The sequence below is a fragment of the Pollicipes pollicipes genome, unplaced genomic scaffold (genome assembly GCF_011947565.3).
Source record: "Pollicipes pollicipes isolate AB1234 unplaced genomic scaffold, Ppol_2.1 Scaffold_4219;HRSCAF=4965_pilon_pilon_pilon, whole genome shotgun sequence".
Taxonomy (NCBI): Eukaryota; Metazoa; Arthropoda; class Thecostraca; order Pollicipedomorpha; family Pollicipedidae; genus Pollicipes; species Pollicipes pollicipes.
The window spans coordinates 30,310,324-30,331,345 of record NW_023596448.1 but is presented as its reverse complement, the minus strand read 5'-3'; the positions used below and the strand labels follow the sequence as shown (position 1 = coordinate 30,331,345).

Below are 21,022 nucleotides of genomic sequence, written 5' to 3'. Positions count from 1 at the left end.
GGTGAGAGTTTCTGGCATCTGCCAAACTCACCAGAGCTCCTTGGGTCCGAGGTGGATGGAGAGTGCTTCTGCAATCCACGTGATGCCCATCACGATGAAAAGGTTGACGTAAATCTTGAACCTGCGGCGGAGAACTCCGGCTTAGTCCGGTTCGCCGAAGCTCGTGAATGTTGACGGGGACGCCAGCGGCGGTAATGAGGCTGGACCTCGGGAGAGTTTTGACATGAGGCGAGCTGCGAGCGCTACATATGTCACGAAATTCCTGCGTTCATGCAGATACCATCCCTGTGTCTTTGATGAACCCCAGCGCCTGATCCCGATGGCAGCGTGGGTCAATGGTCTGCAGCTGGCCGACCTCGACAGCCTGAGAGCCTGCCACCAATACGGGGCATTTCCCAGCGCCACAGGTCTGATGATGCTATTTTGGAGGTTCGCCTTGCCTGCCTCTCCGCAGCCGACGCTGGTCACCATGACAACGGCTCCAGCGGTGAGGCGGACTGACGGGCGGCGGAAATCCCAAGCGTAACCTGGCAGCCAGTCACGAAGCTCGCCTGCACTTACCAGTCACTGTCAGCGGGGCCTGGCAGTTCACCTCGTGCCATGGGCCAACTGTAGTTGGGGATGGAAGATGTGGCGGGGGGGGGGGGGGGCGTAGGTGCGTTGGGGCAGCATCACGTGGTTCCGGGTGTGACCAGGATCTGGTAAGGTTACCAAATGTAAACAGGAGAGCTCCATGAAACTTAACGGCAGGTGCGATTAAGGTTCTGTTTTCGCCATGCCAGCAGCGCTTCTGACCCAGTAACGACGCTGAGTTTAGCAAGAATTCTACGTCGTTGCTCGAGCTGCACCACACCGCTACCCGTGAGGTGCCCACCGCACAGGTGTCTGGCGCTATCTCCCGCAATCTCAGCGCCGCCCGCTGCGAGGCTTGCACAAGAGCAGTGAGGGTTACGGCCAAAGGTTGGGCCACGGACCTCCCAATCCCTTTCCCTGCACACAGTGAACCCAGCTGCCCTCGTCCGCGCCAGCCCTGCCGCAATATTGACAGAGAAGAGAGAGGCCTGCCGCGTCGGTGAATAAAAAACCGGGTTTAATGTTCGCGTTCAGTATTCACCACGGGAATTTCTGCTGCGCCCCTTGAGCAATCCACGCGTGGTCGGCGATCCGTGCGGCGTGCTTTGCGTCGCTATCATGGTTGTGATTCGTGCACGCGAAGGCAGAAGCAACGCCGAATAGACATAGACGTAACTTCCAAAAACGGCTAACGAACTCGGCAGCATCGCGCTGCAGACTGGGCTGGACACCCGGCTAGTAGTTGGAGGGGGGGGGGGGGGGGGGGGGGTCGCGTTTGGAGCGACATCAGAGACTGAAGGGTTGGTCAGTGCGAAGCCACTGTAGTCATAGTACCCCGACCCGAGCTGATGATTAGGGATCTCATATGTGCGTAATGCATATACCTTCAAAAATATTTCACGTTTGAGAATATTGAAGCAGGCGCCAGGTATGATGAAACAAGCTCCCTTATCACTTTTGGTAAAAATTTTCAGCGGAAAAGACTGCTTTAGACGGTACAATTCTCTGTCGAGTAAATATGCTCTTCAATGCGTTACGTCACCGTACCTTGAACAACACTGATCGACAGCCAATTGACGGCCGTCATATCTGGAAACCGTGGACGCGAACGCCAGATATGAAATCCTCGAAAATTATATTTTCTTGGCCTTGATCACCGCATGGCTTATGGAACTGCAGGCTTTGAATGACGTTATTTTGACGTCATGAATGCCACGGTGAATTTGAAAGACTATTCCCGATATACCTTCCCCATTTTCGCGGGAGTGTAGCTCAGAACCTAGAGGGGCTTAGGTCTTAAGACGGGCAGGATTGTGAACAGCACCGAAATGTCTTCAAGAGCTTCAAGCTATTTCAGTTCAAAACCTCATATAAATGTGGCACGCTCCCTTTGAACGTGACTACGGATTGCCTAAACGCTGTCGCAGACCAACCGTGGCTGCTGAAGCACTGCAAGGTGCAATTTATTTCTGCGACTTTGTGTCGGCATGTCGACAAGCAAATCGACAAACAAAGCATCCCAAGTAAAAAACACGGCTCGAAATTCACACTTAAAATTAAGCCTACGGGTCAGCTCTAGCTCCTAGAGCCCGTCGCAACACCCTTTCCACCCGCCGATCCGAAAGGCAGGCCGCTTAAGGCAGACGGACAGCGTCCTCACCTTTCGGCGCCCTTCTTCTGGTTGCCAGCCATCCGGGTGTCCTTCTCCGTCTTCAGCAGGTTACGCGCCGTCAGCACGAAGAAGACAACATTAGCCGACATCAGCACCAGCACCGGGCCATGGAAGTAGGCCAGCATCTCCCAGCTCCCTGGAATGGGGCACCGAGACGTCAGCGTGACGTCATTGTGAGCGGTGACGTCATTGGAGCTTTGATCGTGACGTCAGTGGAGCCATGGAGAAAGGGGATGTCAGGATTTGCCGCAGCCTGGACGGAAACCGGTGTCGCAGGATTAGCCAGTGACACCGGTTTCCTGAGCCGTAGTGAGCGGCAGTATACGATCTGAATCCAAAGCGCCAGCAACGGGGCCCGAGCAGCAGTGCCTGCACGCTCCCCCCCCCCCCCCCCACGCAGATCTGCACTTTGAGATTGCAGTGCTCCTTTCACGTCACCCTCGCATAGATGGGGTACGCCGTATCACAGGGGTGGCAGAAGCGACATCAACGTAAAGCTGGCAAGAAACAGCTAAACCAAATTTCGGGACCAAGGAAACAGCTAAACCAAATTTCGGGACCAAGACAACCGACAAAACGTTAATTGTGTTATTTTCACAAGTAAAAATAAAAGTTATATGATTGAATTTATTGATGATTTGTATTGCAATATGTTTATCACGGGGCCACGTCTACAACCGCCAGCTGCCATCAAGCCATAAGAAAACGAGCAGACAGCACATTAGCCTTTGACACCAGCAGGGCTGAAAATTAGTCACCCAAACGTGATTAATCGAATTACCCTGGCAAGGGCGCACCGATCGTACAGAAAGATACGGCCGATTCAGCTGTCCTGATCGCTTAGCCATCACCATTTTAGGGCCACACTTGACGTGCAAAGACCGGCTTGATTGGCTCCGATCCTGTAATCATCACAAGATCCTAGGTCCATTCGGGACCTGTAAGTTCTGGATCTGAGTCATACGCCACCCCGGCACTCCTCAATCGATCCAGATTGTTAGACAGCCAATCAAAGTGGCGACAGCCGATCAGTCGAAAGTTTCATTGGCCGAACGTGACTATGTCATAATGGGATTGCAATGAATGACAATGAGCAAAATGGAAAACCGTTAAATAGCCAAATAAGCGACTTTTTGGTCGCAATGTGGTTTTCAAGAACGGCAGTGAGACGAATGTCAATATGCCAAATAATAAACTAGCCGAATCATTAGGAAGAAATATGCATAAGACCATGGAAAATTCACTGAATTGCTACCCGTGAGCACCCCCGCATGAATTTATCTACGCATTAATGAGGGTGTTGGGGTTAGTGGAAGCTAACTAATATTGATAAAGACATGGAATAACCTCGTCAATCCGTGTAAGTATGGAGAAGATGGAGTTGGAATTTACCCCAAGTTAAGACATTTTTGTTTTTTATGTTTAATAGCGTGGTCTAAGGTAGGTGATTAGACTGTCAAACCCTTGCTCACGGTGATGAGATTAAGCGCGTTCTTAATTTTGTACTTATTTTTCTTGATTCTGACCTGAAAACGCAGTGTTCAGGGAAGATGCATAATTCTGTTTTTTTTTTAACTTGGTATGACTGGTAGCACGTGAACATGTGTTTGAATCTGCAATGTACCGCTCACATCTACTTCATGTGAAGGTAGCCTATTTCAGGCAAATAATCGAGACAGGTATGGCCTGCGGCCGGCGGCAGCGGTCTCGCTGAAGGTCAGTTGACGTCAGAGGGCAGAACGGACCGTGCCGAGCATTGCGGCACGTTAAGCTTTCGCCACCAAATTCTGCCGCCGACCTGGAATTGCGCGATCGGGTGGTAGGGGTTAGGGCTCACACAACAAGCGCTGCTTAGCATGAGCTCTAATCCCTGAAATCCATTCTTTCAAAGGGTTCGGATCAAATCTTTAAAAAAACTGTACGCTTCTGCATTGTATATGCTATAATACTATATATCGCATGGAAATGCAGGCTGAAATGAAAGTGCCACCATTGCCCATTAAAAAATACTCTACCTACAACTTATAACACACATTTCAGCGCATGAACATTGGGCTACTTGGCTGATTGTGGTTCGACTAAAGAGCGTTTCGACAAATCAGCAGTCGTCTAAATGACAATTCGGCAGGAGGTGTTCGGCAAGAGCATTTCAGCAATTAACAGTCGACTGAAGTCGACGTCCGCAGTGAACATGCAGTTAAAAATAGGGTCGACAAACAAACTTTCAGCAAACATTCCATTTTGGTTCATTGACATTTCGTCAATATCGCATCTCGGGCAAAAAGGCATGCAGTTATTGCCTAGTTTGTATGCGACGTAAGTGCAGGACAGAAGCAACAGAGGGATCGTGCAGATGCCTCAGCAAAGGATTAGCGATGACCTCATGGCCATACTAATGCAACGAATGGTGTTGAAGGTGAAACATGTTCTGTTGTCTTCAGTCTATACACTTAGCATGTTTTATTATTCCGCGCGAGGAGGGGAGGGAGGGGAGCGTTACTCAGTGAGTTGCAAGATAATAGGGTCACCCGTTTGGAAGCCGTATCAATACGTTTGTAATGTTTGACTTACCCGTTCTTGCACGTTTATGCATGTTGAGCATCTGTGATATGTGATCATCCAGATTTGTGCGGTGGGACCAGTGGCACAGACGGAGGGGGGGCCCAGAGGCACGTGACCCCCGCAAGACCGGCAATTATGGGTCCAATTTGAGGGCCCGAAGGGCTGGTTCAGGTTTGCATTAGTAGGCTTGGCCCTGCGGGCCGGGCCCTCAAAGCAAGTCAGAGGGCTCTCTGCGCCGATTAGGGCCCTTTGAGACGACGAGGGCATTTATGTCAGTCAGGCACCTTCCACATCGTATCGATCTGCGCCTGAGAGCTCATTTCCCAAGCAGGGGAAAGAACGCGCACGCGATTTACATTGGTCAGGGCCCTAAGTCAATGTGGAGCTCCCGTGTCAGCCAGGGGCCCGCGGTACCAACAAGGGGCCCTGTGTTGGCAAAGGGCCCTGAGTCCGCCAGGGTCAGTGTTCGAGGCGGGGGGGGGGGGGCAGAAGAGGGTCCCATAGCGCACCGGGACCGGCGATCAAGGGCCCGATTGGAAGGCTGAAGGGTCTGAAGGACCTGTCGGGCTGACTGAAGCTCATATTGAGAATCCCGGCCCGCAGGGCCATGGCCACAAAGGTCAGCAAGAGGACCTCTTAACCAAATGAGAAGCCCCTGGGACAATGCGGGACTCTGCTCTGGTTATTTCAGAGACCGTCAACATCGGACAGCTCCCTGTCGATTTGAGCCTTGGGGGCCTATTTCGTGAGCAGGATCAAGGCCTGAGCCCGTGAATAGCTGATGTTAGTCTCTGAGAGGTTATAATTAGTCTCCGCGCTAATAGTTAGACTCCTGTGGCGATAAAGATTTTGCTGCGTCAGTGAGGGCTACTGCGTGAATTTGGGGCTTACTGTCCGGATTAGAGGGCCTCCCGCGTCATGGAGGGGACCAATGCGTGATATAACTTCTGGGGCCTGCGGTTCGACCAGGGACCCCGCCCCCGTGTCGCTGGAATGACAGCCGGCAGGCACCCCGCGCTGGACGGAACGGCCCTTCAGCCCTTGGTCGTGAACCCTAGTGTTCTCGCATATAAGCCCTTGTCCGCAAAAAAGGTAAGGAGTCTCATTAGTATTCAAAAGGTGTGACTCTAAATGACGTCACAACTAGAAAGGCCTACCTAACTTTGCCGGGAAATGTTTTTTTCTTTTGTAGAATCGATCTGAGAGACAATTAAGAAAAAATGAGCCTACGCGCGTACAGTCTCAGGAACACGAACACGAACAGGCCAGAGTTCCAGTTTCCGTAAAACCAAACGGCGTTGGCCACTGCAGGAGATAAATACCAGGCAGCACGTGCCGTGTGCGTGAGAACGACCAAAATTATGTTTCCGAAAGTAGTTTTAAGAAATAAATTTGTGGCGCACCAAGATTAGACTCGGGTGTTCACAGTAACACCGCACGAGAATTACAATAATCCATCTAAAAATCGAACAAAAAAAACTTACGCTTGGGCTGCCTCCTAAACGTAAAAAAATGATGGCTTAAAGCATCCACAAGCACTTATTACAGATGCACTGCATTTTTCGCCCGTCACCGTCCGTTGGCCGCCGCTCAGTGTTAGCCGTAATGCCGACGCTGCTTACCTTATGGCAGCTGTAACGCCGGCCGTCTGGTTATTTGTTCCAAAGACATGTGGACGCTAATGGTCAACTACGTCATGTAATGTTTCTCATTGATCGATCCTAATTTAAGGTTAAATTTTCCCGACGAACATGGGTTTGCCATGTTCTCCATATTTTTGACCACTTTGCGTTACACAATGTACGTTCACGGGGACCTCAAGATCGCTGTAAACCGATGTAAAACTGTCAAAGCCTCTGAGCTTTATCGGTTCAGAAAAAAATCCACTCCACCATTGTGCAATTAATAGTGCCGGCGGCTTATTCCATGGAGTTATTTCACGTTCGCTTTCGCCGGCTTATTGACAAAACAAAAACAGAATTGAACTTTGAGTAGTTTCTGGCTTCCGTTTCAGGTAAAGACTCCAGGTTTCAGAGGGTACACATAAAGATAACATGTTTACAACCGTACCCCTCTAAATCAAGCAGGATATACCAGTGATTTTATTTTGGGTCTTTCAGCAAAAGGCCAACCTTCTGTTTGCCAACCTCTTGCCCCACTCCCCCTCACCAAGGCTCTGACTGCGCCCCAGTATGTGCAGATACATATGTTTTATAATTACCCTGCCGCTAGCATACGGCAAAGCCCTTCGTGGGTAAGAAGTCTCTCAATCGGCCCGCCCACTACCCATGGCAGCGTACACCAACCCGTCCATTGCCCGTTGAATATGCGGCTTGCTCATCCGACATGAGCCCGTAACAAACGACTTTATGTGTCATCTAAGTCATGATAAGCAGAGGCGTGTGCCGTCGATTGCAGAATATGGTGAGCCGGCGATAATTTGGTGCGAAATAGCATACTATTAAAGTCAGTTTATTTGGTTTCCTTCAGTTTATTCCACTTCAAAATAAAAACAGCATTGCACCAACCAGCACCTGCTGGCTTGTCTTCCAGTTATTCAAGAATATACGAATCTGTGTGTCTGTGTTAACTCTGCGCCCCCTCTCCTTACCAAAGCTTTGGCTGCGTTCCTGGCAAAACCCTGGCTGGTCCCAGTACAAAGCGCTGCACGGTTGTGGACATCCCGACATGGAAAGTAGCCCGGCCATATTGTGCAAGACGGCGAGGTCACATAGATCCTGTTTTCAATAGTCCTTCGGCGCGTACGAAGACGCTAAATAATGATGTGTCGATCAGCAGCGAAATGTGTTCTTCATTCGGAAGACGCAATCATATTCTAACCCTTTTGCGGTAATGTGTGTGATGCAGCATATCAGTCCATGCTAGAAGCGGCAAATTATAGCGAAAGTTCCACAGAGCATCTTAAATTCGCGTTGGGTTGCAGTACGGAGGTGGCGGGGAAAACCCAGGTCGTGATTTCCGTTCAAGCCAGCCTCCGTCGCCACTTGACGGCTGTTGCACACCGGCCACGACTTAATCACGGTTAAAAACCGTTGACCTCTGGCAGAGCACTCGTGTGTGCCCGAGCCACAATGGTGGACTCCAAGCCTCTCGTGAAGACTGGGCCGTCGTTCCCGACACGATGGTGGACTCCCAGCCTCTCATGAAGACCGGGCGATCGTTCTCGACATGATGACGGCCGCCGAGTTTGGCTACCGATTGTGTTCCGCTGAGAAAGAGGGCTATTTGTCGCCGATGGACAGCTGTGTCATGGCCTCGTCCCATGATACGGGGCGCTTCCCATGCTACACAAAGGCCGAGGTGCAACCAATTGTTAACAGCTTGGATGGAAATGCCAATATAAATTTTAAAAGCCTTGTAATGACAATGTTGTTCAGGAAATGGCTTCCTACATCTCCTCAGAAAATATTACACAGTGCTTTTACATTGTTGCACAAGTTTTGGAAAGTAAATGTCTTGTACTTTTTACCCCATATGGCATCTACATATCGCGCGATCACAACCCTTAACATCTAGTTCATTCTGTATCGGAGAACACCAAAGCGCGTCGGAACATCTCATTGCATGCTGCTTATATAACTGGTATTCTTTTATCAGGCGCTCCTGTTAGAAGCCTTTGCTTACGAGCACGTTAAACACTATAACGCTGTGGATAAAACATGCTGCCAACGTGACCTCAGAACAGTGGAAGTAGAACAAATCTTTATCTGGAAATCACTCGAACGCGCGGCATTGAATCCGACGGCCCCAGCTCTTCTGCGCTTTCGGCCACTTGTCACATGTCGACGCCACATATCCACGTGTCACATGGCGACGTGCCAGGCAGACTGTGCACCAGTCACCAGCCTTCGAAAACGCCATCACCACCTCCGTCGTGGCGTTTCGCAAGGAACCCCGTGCACAGACCCCTGATCACGGGCAGCTGCTGGCCGTCGTTCACCCTCAGTGCACGGTGCAGGCTGTGTGCACTGCATGGTGCCTGGCCCCGTTCCCACTCCGTAAAAACCCAGCCCAGAGCCCGGACCTCCATGTCTTATTACCGCCGTCGAATCGCGCCGCCGTAGCGTTTGGGTACAGCTACCCAGGTAAGGTCACCCTTCACGTCACCGTCACGGCAACCGCCTGCCGCATTCAAGCCTTCACTGATGCGCAGCTGCTCCAGGAGCGACAACGTGCAACCAGGGACATAACGAATCACCAGACGACATGCTGGAATACCTGCTTGAACCGCTGCCTCGTCAGTAGTGTTGACTAACACATTTTGGCCAGTTACTGCACAGTTTCGGTCGGGCCGCAGCACCTCATCGCAAGTCTGCACGTTCAAGACCTGAAGCTGACAGAAGTTTTCGGATCTGCGCTAAATGAAAAGCTGTGGGTTAAACATCTTCAGGCCCTGCGCAGAATCGATTGGCGTCGGTGGTCAGCCGAGGGCTAGTCAAAACATCGCACGCAAATCAGCATCACTGACCAGGACTATGGCTCGAACGATATGCCCTACAATCGACACCTCTGAAACATTCCTTCAAACCTTGTAAAACCGAATGAGAGCCACCCTAGTTCCAGCGGAGTGAATGATGTTGAGCTAGGCCACAGTAACGTTATTAATTTGTTAAAAACCGCCAGCGGCGTCGCTTTCGCTGGGCCCGAAACATTAGCAGGTTCCAATAAGCCTGCGGGAAATGAATGAGCCCGCACGAAACGGAACGCTCCAGCACGCTACGAGAGGGCGGCTGGGGTGGCCACTGCAGCCATGACCCCTCCCAAGACATTTGCCCAGCTTTCGCCCGGCTTTAGCGCATCTGGTCGCAGATTTGAAACCTGCACCCAGACCGACATCGGTGACCCCAATTCCACGCTGGATTCGCCCCTGACTCTACACATGTCGCGCTATTGTGCAGCCCATGAGGGGACTGTGACAGTGTATCAAGTGTGGTTCTGAGGAATTATGATGGCAAGGTGTCGAACACTGCGAATCAGATTCGGAATGGTTCGGATATCGTTTGATTTTCATCTACATCTTACAGCAGCTTTAAGTCGCTGAACATGTCCGCATCATACAGCGCAGACTGAACTTAACTGCATGTTGCTTAGAGAACGCGGGAAAATATGAAACTCGATGTGAGCTATTTGAGATGCATTATTGCTTGAAGTGATTAGGAATATTAATTTGAAAAGAACTAAACAAAAACCCAGATGTCACGATAGCGGAGGGGGACAGCGGCCCGGATGGGAGGCCGACTGTTCCACACCGCTTTCCCTGAAACACTGGCACTCAAGTCCAGGCCACGTCTGGACGCCAGCCAGGCGTCGTCTGGGCCAAACAGGCGTCCGCAAAGGAGACCCAGCTGAGATAACAAGATCGGCAAGTAGGCCGGGTTCCGGCGAATGTGACACAACAGATATCAAAGAGACATTCAACACCAGCTGGGAAACACTACATAAGGTCGAAGGTCATGCGTAGCACGGGCCCAGGTGGCCGGTGGAATAGCCTTTGCTCGGGTGGGGGTCAGTTTGATCCCCTGAGATCTGAAAAACTAAGAGGGCTAGAGACACTTAAGCCACGTTTGGGTTGGTCTGTATGTGAGCAGGGATTACGCTAGGCGGCATGTTCCTAAAAAGCACACGTTGACCTGGTCCACTTAAGGCAGTGTCCTCTGACATTTACGAAGTTTATGACACATGTTTGTCGCGGTCCATGTCATTTATAAAGTCGAAATAAGCACCAGAAGCTACCCCACCAAACAAGCCCTGAAGTAGAAAAGGAGGTTAGTTTTTCCTTGGTCTGACCTTCATACCTGAACCCAGGTCAACGAAATGGTTGTAATTCTAAATTGAGTTTTCTTGCGTAGCAATGTGTCTCAGACATGTGTTGTTTCGTCTAACACTCCGTTTCTGCATTAGATTGCACGATTCCCTAGTAATGATCTGCCATAGATCAGCAAATTTGCAAGGTACATATAATTTGTACGCCAAAAGATCAAATACTCAGTTGCCTACCACCATGCAAAGTTTGGCGCGGCTACGTCACACTGGTCGGAATTCATTCTGGACAAAAATCTTCGAGGGCGTGGACCGCCACCCGAGCGCGCGTTTAACGACAAACAAAACGATATCGGCATGTAGCCACAATGAGTTGTTCAGAGGTAAAGGTGGATGGCAAGCATGTATTTCGTCCTTGGTACTACACATGTTGTAAGCCAATGATAACCTAATCTAGTCATCATTCCACCGCTGACTGGTAACCCAACGCCCTCCCAATATCCCCCAACATCCCCTCCTCCCTCCCATTATCCCCGATGAGACGCGTGCGGGACTGTGACCGGCGCGCTCGCGACCCGCCCAGCGCTGCGTTCACGACCTCGTTCCCCGCGCTCGCGATCCGCCCAGCGCTGCGTTCGCGCCTCGTTCCCCGCGCTCGCGATCCGCCTAGCGCTGCGTTCGCGACCTCGTTCCCCGCGCTGCGCGTACACCAGTCCACCAGCCGTCATCACCAGACGCCAGCCAGGCGCGGCTGTGGGACCTCGCTTCTGTTGTTTCTGTCAGCTCGTTCAGCGTGACGGTGTGGGGACACTCGATGACCTCGTGGCCGCCATGTGGCCCCAACAAGGAGGGCGGGGGCTGGACGCGCTCGGTATACAGGCGACAGCTGGGGCAAGGGCGTGCGGACCAGGGTAGCAAGAGCGGTTAGGGCAAGGGCATGCGGACAGCACAGGAACTGGCAGCTCCTCAGCTTTGATCCAAAGCCAAATGAGCTTTGATCAAAGGATCAGAGGATTCAGAGGATAGCTGGAAAATTTGTCTACCTTTGATCAGCTTTGATCTCTGAAGCCCTAACGCACTGAAAGATTCAAAACTGTTACTACAACGCTCCATTTTCGAAAATGGTTGAGCCGAGCAGCAGCCTTGCCCACGCCCCTATCTTCGGCCGTACTTTTCACTTAAGCACCATAGATGACTTCTTTAGTTCCCTTATGGTGGGTGCTCACTGACCTCCGCCCCTCTCCCTCCTTAATGAAATCCAGGCTGCGGCCCAGGGACCAGTCAACGTTTCTGCCCCTCCCTCGTGTCACCAACGTCTGGACTTTCCCACTGGACGCCAAAGGATAGGGGACGGGGAGAGGGGAGGGGACGGTGCGAAGAATACGGCGCCAGCATCTTGACTGTGGCGAGGGGCGGACAGACTCGAGACAGGAGTTGTAGCGACCTTGTCTCACTGACAGCCCTCCAGGGCAGACGGATGGGTGTCGTCGGTTTGATCGGCGGATGACGTTGGCCAAGTCTGCGAGAACTCTGAGACAGCTCCGACGCAACGTAGCTGTTCGGCCTGGGCTCGACAATTTCTGCTTGCGTCAACGTCTACGTTTGTATATGCAGCGGCCCCGGTGACAAAAATATGTGCCGTCGACGTCATCCGTGACGTCATAGCCCTAAGCCTCTACGCCAGTCGACCTTCGCAGCGGCCCGCACGACTAACGACGAACGACGGCAGACTCAGCTTGTGCGTGACGTCACGTGTCGTCGCCAGTGCGCCTAGTCCTTTTCGGGTACTTGGTGCAAGATGGAAAGGGCATAACAGATCCATGTACTAACAGGTTAGTTGCAGGCATACGGTAGACGGCGAATGAAAAGAAGGTGGGTCATCGTAACAAAAAGCACAATTTGTGGTTTCCATAATTTGCCATGTTCGTCCGCACGCAAAGCATATGCCGACAAACAGGAACGTTTTGCATGAAAAACAATTTCATGAATAGGTATTACGAAAACAGAAACGTGCCACGCTGCGAACACACCCGGCGCAAGTTCTGCATGCCGTCCCGTAGAAAAAAAAAACTTTTTTAATACTCAGCGAATATACAAATAGCCTAGAAGGTATCCACATAACTCGCGAATTTCCCAATGTTAAAGAATCGAAAGCAAAATGTCTAAAATAAATAAAGAAAACCAAAACATTGAGCGGTCATGAATTGAAACACGAAATTTGTTTCACAAAACAGCTGATAATTGCACGTGCTTCGCCACCAATGGCGGCTCTTCAGAACTGATGGTTTGCTGTCACTCGCTTGATCCACCGACGTCGTCAGCCAATTCTATGACGAAGCTGTCTGCCTTGAGCCCTGCGCCGCCGATGATTTATGCTTGCCAAAGCAATCTAGGAAGGGAACGCTCCACGCGTTTCGAGAAGTCTGGACGTGAAATAATCGAGAAATAAAGGGAGTTTTCCACACGAGACGCTGAGAGCATAAACGGAAGAGAGGTTGTTAGGCGACGGCAATAAGCCTAAGGACAGGTATCTACATAGACTTTCAAAACATCCGTCACCTTAAAACCTAGAAGCCATCACTCATCACATAACTCAACAATACCAGCAGCATCATGAGGGAAGTAAATTTGCGTCGAAATACGCTCAATATATATATATATATATATATATATATATATATATATATGTGTGTGTGTGTGTGTGTGTGTGTGTGTGTGTGTGTGTGTGTGTGTGTGTGTGTGTGTGTGTGTGTGTGTGTGTGTGTGTGTGTGTGTGTGTGTGTGTGTGTGTCTCGAAGATGAACGGCCATTGTTTCCAAACAATGCCACGCATCTAATGCATGTTTTCTGAAATGCTGGAGATGCAGCTGCAGTCCAGTGGCCAATACAGTTCTGGCAATGGCTGTAAAGGCCTCAGAACTAGATTGGCGGCCATGACGGTCATAGTCCCTCACAGTGCCACGTCGATCGTCAGATCGGGTGAAAGAAACAGCGTTCTCCAAACTGCCTCGAAGCAGCAGTCATCAGCTGCACCGCACATGCCACAACTACATGACCGCATAAGCTTACACGATTCAATACCTGACAGAAGACTCGTGCGATTTAGCAGCAAACTTACTTACAAACAAACTTACTTACCCCGTTAGCCCATACGCGTTTTGACTTCGAAACAATATAGCGCATAAGGCTAGGCACCAGAGAAACCACAAGTATCAAAGTGCACGCCATCATTACGGTTCGGAGCTGTTGTGAACGAAGCGCCGAAAGGATGAAACTTGATAATGACTGCTAGACATGTACTATGGTCAAAAGAAAGATGACAAACACAAAGGACTGATACGATTTAAATAAAATCAGCGTAAAGGATGTGTCAGAGACGGGGCGAGCTGGGGATAGGGAAAGAGGCCCGGATGGTTGGTCAGTCGCCCCCTGTCGATTTCTCTAGACCACTCGCGGTGTCAACGGGGCAGGCCGCCGGCAACAACCCATCTGAACACCAAACCCCCATCGGCCAGGCCGCGTTGACGTCGCCGTCATTGCTGAGGATTTGTGACGCAATCCGCTGCGGAGGCCATATGACGTCATCTGCCTCTCACCCTGGCAGGAAGGGTGGGTGCCGCGAGGAATCGCACTCCGTACTTCTGGTTTCTCCTACGCAGACACATTAACCACTACATTATATATATATAACCACTATATATATATAACCACTACATTACATATTGTAGGCACCCCGCCGTGTCGACGTCGGGCTGTAAAGTCTAGAACCCTAGGACTCTCAGACCCTACGCGTGTGACGTCACACCCGGCCGTTCGATTGATCGATTGCTCGACTGATTCCTCGCCTTATTTAGTGCCTCCTTACTGGTGGTAAATGTCCACTTTACGATTTATTACTGTCACGCCCGCTGGAGCCCTCCGTCTTTGCCGCTCTTGTTCCATCTGCTGCGCCTCTTCGCGGACGGCGTCGGGCTGGTGTCCAGATGAGTCAGTTTAATGGTGGCCTGTCCCTGTTCAGGGGCACGCCGCGCCAGGGCTTCAAAGAAATCTCTGGCGTTAGTTGGCCACACAACCGGGCCACTACCCCCATTCCTTCTCAGCCTCGTACTGCCGTCTACGGTTGAAGTTTAGTTGGTTTAGAGCTCTCGTTTCTCATCCTCTTTCTGAGACAGTGATGCATCTTGAACGGTTCATATCAAGTTGAATCCTTTTCGGCGTGTGTACGCAACACTAGTGCTTCCAAACCGGCGTCGAATGCTGCCGCTTCAAAGCCCCAGAGCATCGCACTGCGGCGAGTACTGTAAAGCTGTGCTTTCTCTGCTCGCGGGGTTGTCCAAAGGCGCAGCCTACTGATCGTGGCAGCTATCGTTAGTGAGCATTTCGATGGATACCCCAGACAGTTTTTTTAGGTCTTCTTCTCAGCCAATATGATAATTTTACGGTCTGAATGCTATTTCCAAGTACTTGCCATTTTTGCTTACAGTGCGGTTGCGCATCTGCATAAAAAATGGACGTTCGCACGGTCTTGTCTCGCACGGTCTCGCACGGTCTAAAAATGCGCAAACACACGGTCTCGCGCATCAATATCGCATCGATTTTTAATAGTCTCCACTGAGAGTATTTCTCTTTCCAAATAATTGCTTAAATGGGCCGCGTGCGCAATTAGAAGATTAAGTCGCCGGTGCGTGTCTTGGGCTTTATGCGACCTGTCTCATTGTCAGGCATCGAATTCCCATTTCTCAGCGCTTGTGCGGTTATTACTGACAGGTACATCGCGGCCGGCTTAACGCACTTCGCTCCTTTGTCCTCAGGTAGCGGTCTGCCAAGGATTAACGGACCCAATTTGTAAATGGGGAGCACCAGCCACGCACCTCCAGCCAGCGCGTAAAGCGCAATACCCTGTTCGCCGCCGTCTGACTCGCTATTGCTTACAAGCTTACAAGACTGCCAGACAAGTGAGCTTTTTCATTACATCGGATGTCCGCTTCAATGTCTTCAATGTCGAACGCTCCCTTTGACTGAACGACTTCGCAGCCGCCATTGTCTTGCCTCACCGACTCCCACACCATCTACAGCAGCGGAACGGACCGCCTCGTCACGCCGAAGACAAACTCCCGTCCCCGGCGCAGTAGCACATCGCCGCCCGGCAGCGATCGCATCGGATCATCGCCGAATCACGCGTGGCTGGGCACGCCTGGCCATTCGCGATAGACCAATAACCGGCCGCGTGGCCGACCGCGGTCCTAATATCCCCTCCGGGCGTTCTGCCGCGGCCGCCCGGGGGCCGGCGGCGGCCGACTTACGCTCCGGGGCGCGGGGTCACGTGACGCTGCGTCAAGGCCGCGCCGGACGCGGAGAGCTGTCGGGGGAATATGCCGCCGCTATAGATAGTCGGCGGCAGAGGCGGAGCCAGTGTCCCGAGGGGAGGGACGAGGTCCCCCCCCCCCCCACATTAAGCATTGTCTGCGGGCATCGCGTGCGCAAGCCTTGAGCAGGCGCGCTTGATTTCAAAGAAGGGTTCACCGGTGGTCATATGAGGAAAGAACAAAGCGGAATGCCGGATGGAAACCAGAAGCGGACGGATTTCTTTCCTAATTATAGAGACGGCAGGCAATTTGCCAAACTCCCGAATATGCTTCTGGGAAGGCCTGTTGGAGCCGTCCCCGGGTCGCCTCCCCCACAGTCGCCCTATCTCCGCCCGTGCCAGGCGGGGGGGGGGGGGGGGAATGCGTCTCGCTCCAGTGACCCAGTGTCGCCGGCGACCGATAGGGTTTCGCCTGAGGCATGGAGTTACGGTTGACCCCACCCCGCCTCTGGGGAGGGCGCGGAACTAATGGTGCCGCCAGACGGCAAGTGAGTAGGATCAGGCCGGAGACGGTGCGGCCTCGGAAAAAATCGCAAGAGGAAAGAAGAATTCCTCCACGGGACAGGGAGTCTTCGTGAGTCTTCGAGGACGAGAATTCTAACACGCTGGTTGTTGGCTCACTCTGGATGCGGTCACGTGTGCAGAAATTGGCTCAGAGAGATGTCCTTATTATATCGGCCTCTCTTATTGGATGTAGGAATTTACGGGGTGGTTAGCAATGCGATAAAACGTGGTTCTGAGGCGAAAGTAGGCTTTCTGTACTCCGATGGCTTCGATGAGGGTCATCACGAACAAACGTCTCATAAGTGGGGAGCGCGGTGATTGCATTGACTACAAACGCGACTCATTCTGGCGACCGACTTCTTTTCGAGAGAAAACAATAGAAAAACGATAGGGCGAAGGAGTTTGAAAACGTGACAAAAGCTGGTCTGTATGTAGCATTAGGAGAGCGTAGCAGCCGCAGTAGTACTTAAATCATATCATCAGCAGCAGGTGGACAGTCTATAGCTTTGAGTGACATCCCGCATGAATTTTGACGACGAAGACGATACCTGATTGTCATTCAGTTGCCTCTATATGCTTTGTGAGCTGGTCCCGAACGTTTTTTTTTTTCTGTTACCTCGCAAACTGAAATCAGCTTTAGTCAAATTTGTCAAAGCCACTGGACCCTTCAAAAAGGGTCTTGGTTTAACGCGCAGGAAAATGTGATAAAGGGGATTTCTGTAGGTTGACCCTTCTAGGGCTAATAAGCATTCTCATTACCTAAGCTCATACGACGTAGGCAAAAATGTTATGATCAATGATCAGTGCTTTTTTTAGATGCAGCTTGCTTTAAGTTTGGGCTGCTTTGCCTCAACGCATAGCACACTGTGCCATAACTGCATGCGACACAATTGTAGTGTCGCGAAAAGAGAACGTAATAGGCAAATACATATTACCAACTTTTCTGAAAGTGGAATATCAAGGCAGAATGAACTTGAACTGCACCTCAAGGCCCAACGCTTTGGAACGTTCCTTGTCATTCAAAATGCGCTGGCCAAAACGTAAGCTGTTTGCTCTAGCCCAAAAACTGTGACGTGCAAGGTTGAGTGATGGAGTTCGGTTATCATATGTCAACGTAACCAGATGGGAATTTGACGACTCCAGTCCCAGTCCAGGTGTTCGGGCCAGCCCGATCAGTGCCGAAAACGAGCATTTTAGGATACGGTTTGGGCGTTTCTACTTTGGCGTTTCTCCATGGTCGAAAAAACGTCTTTGGTACTAAATCAAAATGATACAATCTTCAGATGTATTTTATCTCGATATTTCCAAACGAAAAAATAACTTGACATGGATCATTGCAATTTGTTTTAAGTTTGAAAAACAGCAAGGCCATTATGCATGATAAGCTATGTGTAAAATTTTGGCTTTAGGGAATTTCTGCTAACAGCAACAGCCTCAGCCCGTCAAACATCAGCCAGCTACATTTTGAAGATAACGACAAAGGAAATAAATGCACGGTTAATATAAGAACGTTACAGGACAGCGGTGCAGACAAGAAATGGGACGTGGGGGGGGGGGGGAATTAAACCAATCTAACGAAACGCAGAGCGATAGAGGGCATATCGACACAGCGACGTAAGAACTGGGAACTTGGGTAGCCAAGAGGGCTGCCCCCTTCCCCTCAGGCTTTCTGAAACTTTGGCACTGACCCTTTAGGCGTAACTGAAAAAAATAATCAAATAATGGTTATCGACCCTTCATTCAACTTGGGAGAATTGTCACCGGGTTATGCGGGCGGACGGAGAAAACGGAAAAATCAACGATAGCGCTCAAGAGGTTACACCTGTGTTGGGAGCATCGAACGCAACGTTCCTTTTTGTCCGCGCTTTAAACTGCGGCACTAACCAAGCGAACATCTTCAGGAAGCCATTAGTTACGGCACACCAAAATTCCGCGTCGGTTCACAACCAATCAATCGCGGCGCCGAAAGCCCACCCAAATATGGACAGCCCGCGTCGTGCTGGATTCGCAGCAGCCACGCCCAATTACACTACAAGCAGTCCGTCCTCGGGTATCGCCGCGGCGCCGCTCAGGCTTTCACGGCCAGCTGGGCACCCATCGCGCCCGACAGCTCATCAGATCTGCGCGACCGAGGCGGCTCGGACGACGTCCGCACGCTGGCAACGCTTCAGAGAAAACGGGCCGCCGTACTGCGCCGTCGGCCGGCCGCGCACAGCCCGGCCCGACGTGGCTCTGTCGGTGTAGCGCCGGAGGTGAACGCCTCGGTTGCAGCGAAGCCGCGGCGGCGCGGGCCTTAGACGGGTCGTCTCGAGAGGCGCGCGCTGCTGCTGGGGCCTGACGCTCTTCACGCTAGTACGTGAGGCAGGGAATTACCGGAAACTGGCTAAAGTGTGGCGCTCGTAAATCCATGTGGGTGTTACATGCACATCCTGTTAGAGAGCCAGTTGAGAGGGGCACGGCACTTTTACGGTCGACAAAGTACGACAAAACGTTTAAACCGTCCGACTTTCCACGAAGCTTTGAAGCAAGAAGGGTGACTTCCGAGCCATCAACAACATGACCGCGTCTTTCAGATCGCAAAGCCTGAACAGACAACAGTCACTTGCACAATGCGTGCAGGCAAAGGCAAATCAGCATAGGAAGAGAGTTAAAGCATGAGATAGTGCCACGAGATCATTTGAACGATCTGCGCAGGTTTCCAGCAGTCCTGTAAATGTCATGCCAACTCGCATGTTTAGATTGTCTGATTTATCACCATTACAAAGATTCTCCTGCGGCTGGGTGGCATCGCACAAACAAATGTTTCGCAGCACGACCCTGTTACTGTCGCTCGTGCGCTTACGCGTGACCGATACAACACAGCTGGTTTGTGGCTTGGGACGTGGCCTACAACGGAGGTGAATCAGGGTGAGGCCAGGAGCGCGATGCTAGCATGTGGTTAGAGGGGACCAGGACACACTCGCAATCCGCTTCACAACACCCCAGCCTGACGAAGAATCTCCTTACATTGATCTCGGTCCTTGTTTAAAAACGCATACAGAAGAAGGAAAGAGCAAAGCGTGAAATACAAGTTTTGTTTTAACCAAATGGTAAATTAAGCGGCTTAAATATACTGTGAGAAACGATCCGGATACAATACGCCAAGCGGGCACTGGGCAGGGGACCCCGAAACTGGCGTTAGCGGGAATTTTGGAGTCCAGAAAACTTTCGTCCTTCGGCGTATAGACAACAGCGCAAGTGGGTGTCTATGTGCAGTGTGTCTATCTATAGAACATAGACACTCGAACTCGGGCGCGAGCAGACCGCGCGCCCAAAACGTCCACACGCGCGGCACGGACCTAGCCAAACGGTCCAATAACACACAGTCCATGCACAACGTGCTGCCTGTTGTAGTGCTGCTCCGGTCTATTATGTCCTCGGTAGAAATATTAAAATGGTCGCCACTGCTCGTGGTAACTAACAACAGCCCCGTTACGAACCCTCAGAATGAAGCAAGGCTCGTATGCTGGGAGTGGTCATCGAGCGGGCGGTAAGCACCTGCAGAAAGGAGGTCAAAACAACCCTGAGTCTCAAACGTGCTACCACGTTGTCAAAGCCACGAACTCGAGGTGAGTTTCGAACTGGTGGGCATTTACCATTAGATGCTGTCCGGTCTGAGATCGTCTTAACCCACCACACCGCAGTATGCTGGGCTGAGCACACAAACCTGGCATAGTTATTTCTGTGGGGCCAAGTCTCAAAGGAGCCGCTGCAGAACTCAAAACTTCTTCCGACCCCTTCAGCAAGGCAGGCAGACAAAGCTAAACGACTTCCAACACACGGCGCATCTTTCCTTTCCGCGACTGCTTTCCAGTGACGCCACGGTTAGCCGTCAGAGATCTCGCAGTGACCCTACCTGACCTCGCAGTAACCCCACCTGACCTTCAGTGACCACGCTCTGACCTGCGAGGCCCTCAACCGCGACCTTACAGTGACCACACCTTGCCCTCCCAATGACCGTACCTTGCCACCCCCAGTGACCGCTCGTGCCGCCCACGCCTCCCGGTTACCCGTCGTGACCTGACCTGGGAACCAGCAGCTCTTCTCGCCGAGCCCGGGTCGGATGAAGTTCTCGGGCGGCACGACGTCGTCGGGCGCGAACTGCATCATGATCGTGATCAACGTCAGCGCCAGCGAGCAGCCCCAGCAGTACGCCGAGTACTTGATGAAGCGGCGCGTCTTGGACTTGTTTGGCGTCGCCGACCGGATGCGGCTGCGAGCGGAGAGCGACCGGTGAGAGGGGGAAGGTTGCGACGGCGGAGAGCGTGGAGAGGAGGAATTCCGGAGGTCGGTGACGTGCAAACTTCCCAGCTTAATCCAGGAGACGCAGCGAAGGTGGCCGCCCAGCCTCATGATACGATGCATCATGAGGAGGATATGCCATAGAATGCCATATGCCATGCCATGCCAGAGGAGAGGAGGGAGAGAGGGGAGAGAGAGAGAGAGAGGAGTGAGAGGAGAGAGAGAGAGAGAGAGAGAGAGAGAGAGGAGAGAGCGAGAGAGAGAGAGAGAGAGAGAGAGGATGA

The 21,022-nt window shown here is 51.6% G+C and overlaps 1 protein-coding gene across 1 annotated transcript in view; it reads right to left on the bottom strand.

The window, feature by feature from the left end:
- The window catches only part of LOC119095155 (putative G-protein coupled receptor Mth-like 3), a 34,025-nt gene that overhangs the window by 4,352 nt on the left and 8,651 nt on the right, over positions 1–21,022 (bottom strand). Inside the window, exons 2-4 of the mRNA XM_037218036.1 lie at positions 20,522–20,709; positions 2,234–2,381; positions 32–121 (exon numbers count right to left, since the gene is read on the bottom strand). Of these exons, the coding sequence (XP_037073931.1) occupies positions 32–121; positions 2,234–2,381; positions 20,522–20,709 (426 nt within the window). The remainder of the gene's footprint in view (positions 1–31; positions 122–2,233; positions 2,382–20,521; positions 20,710–21,022) is intronic.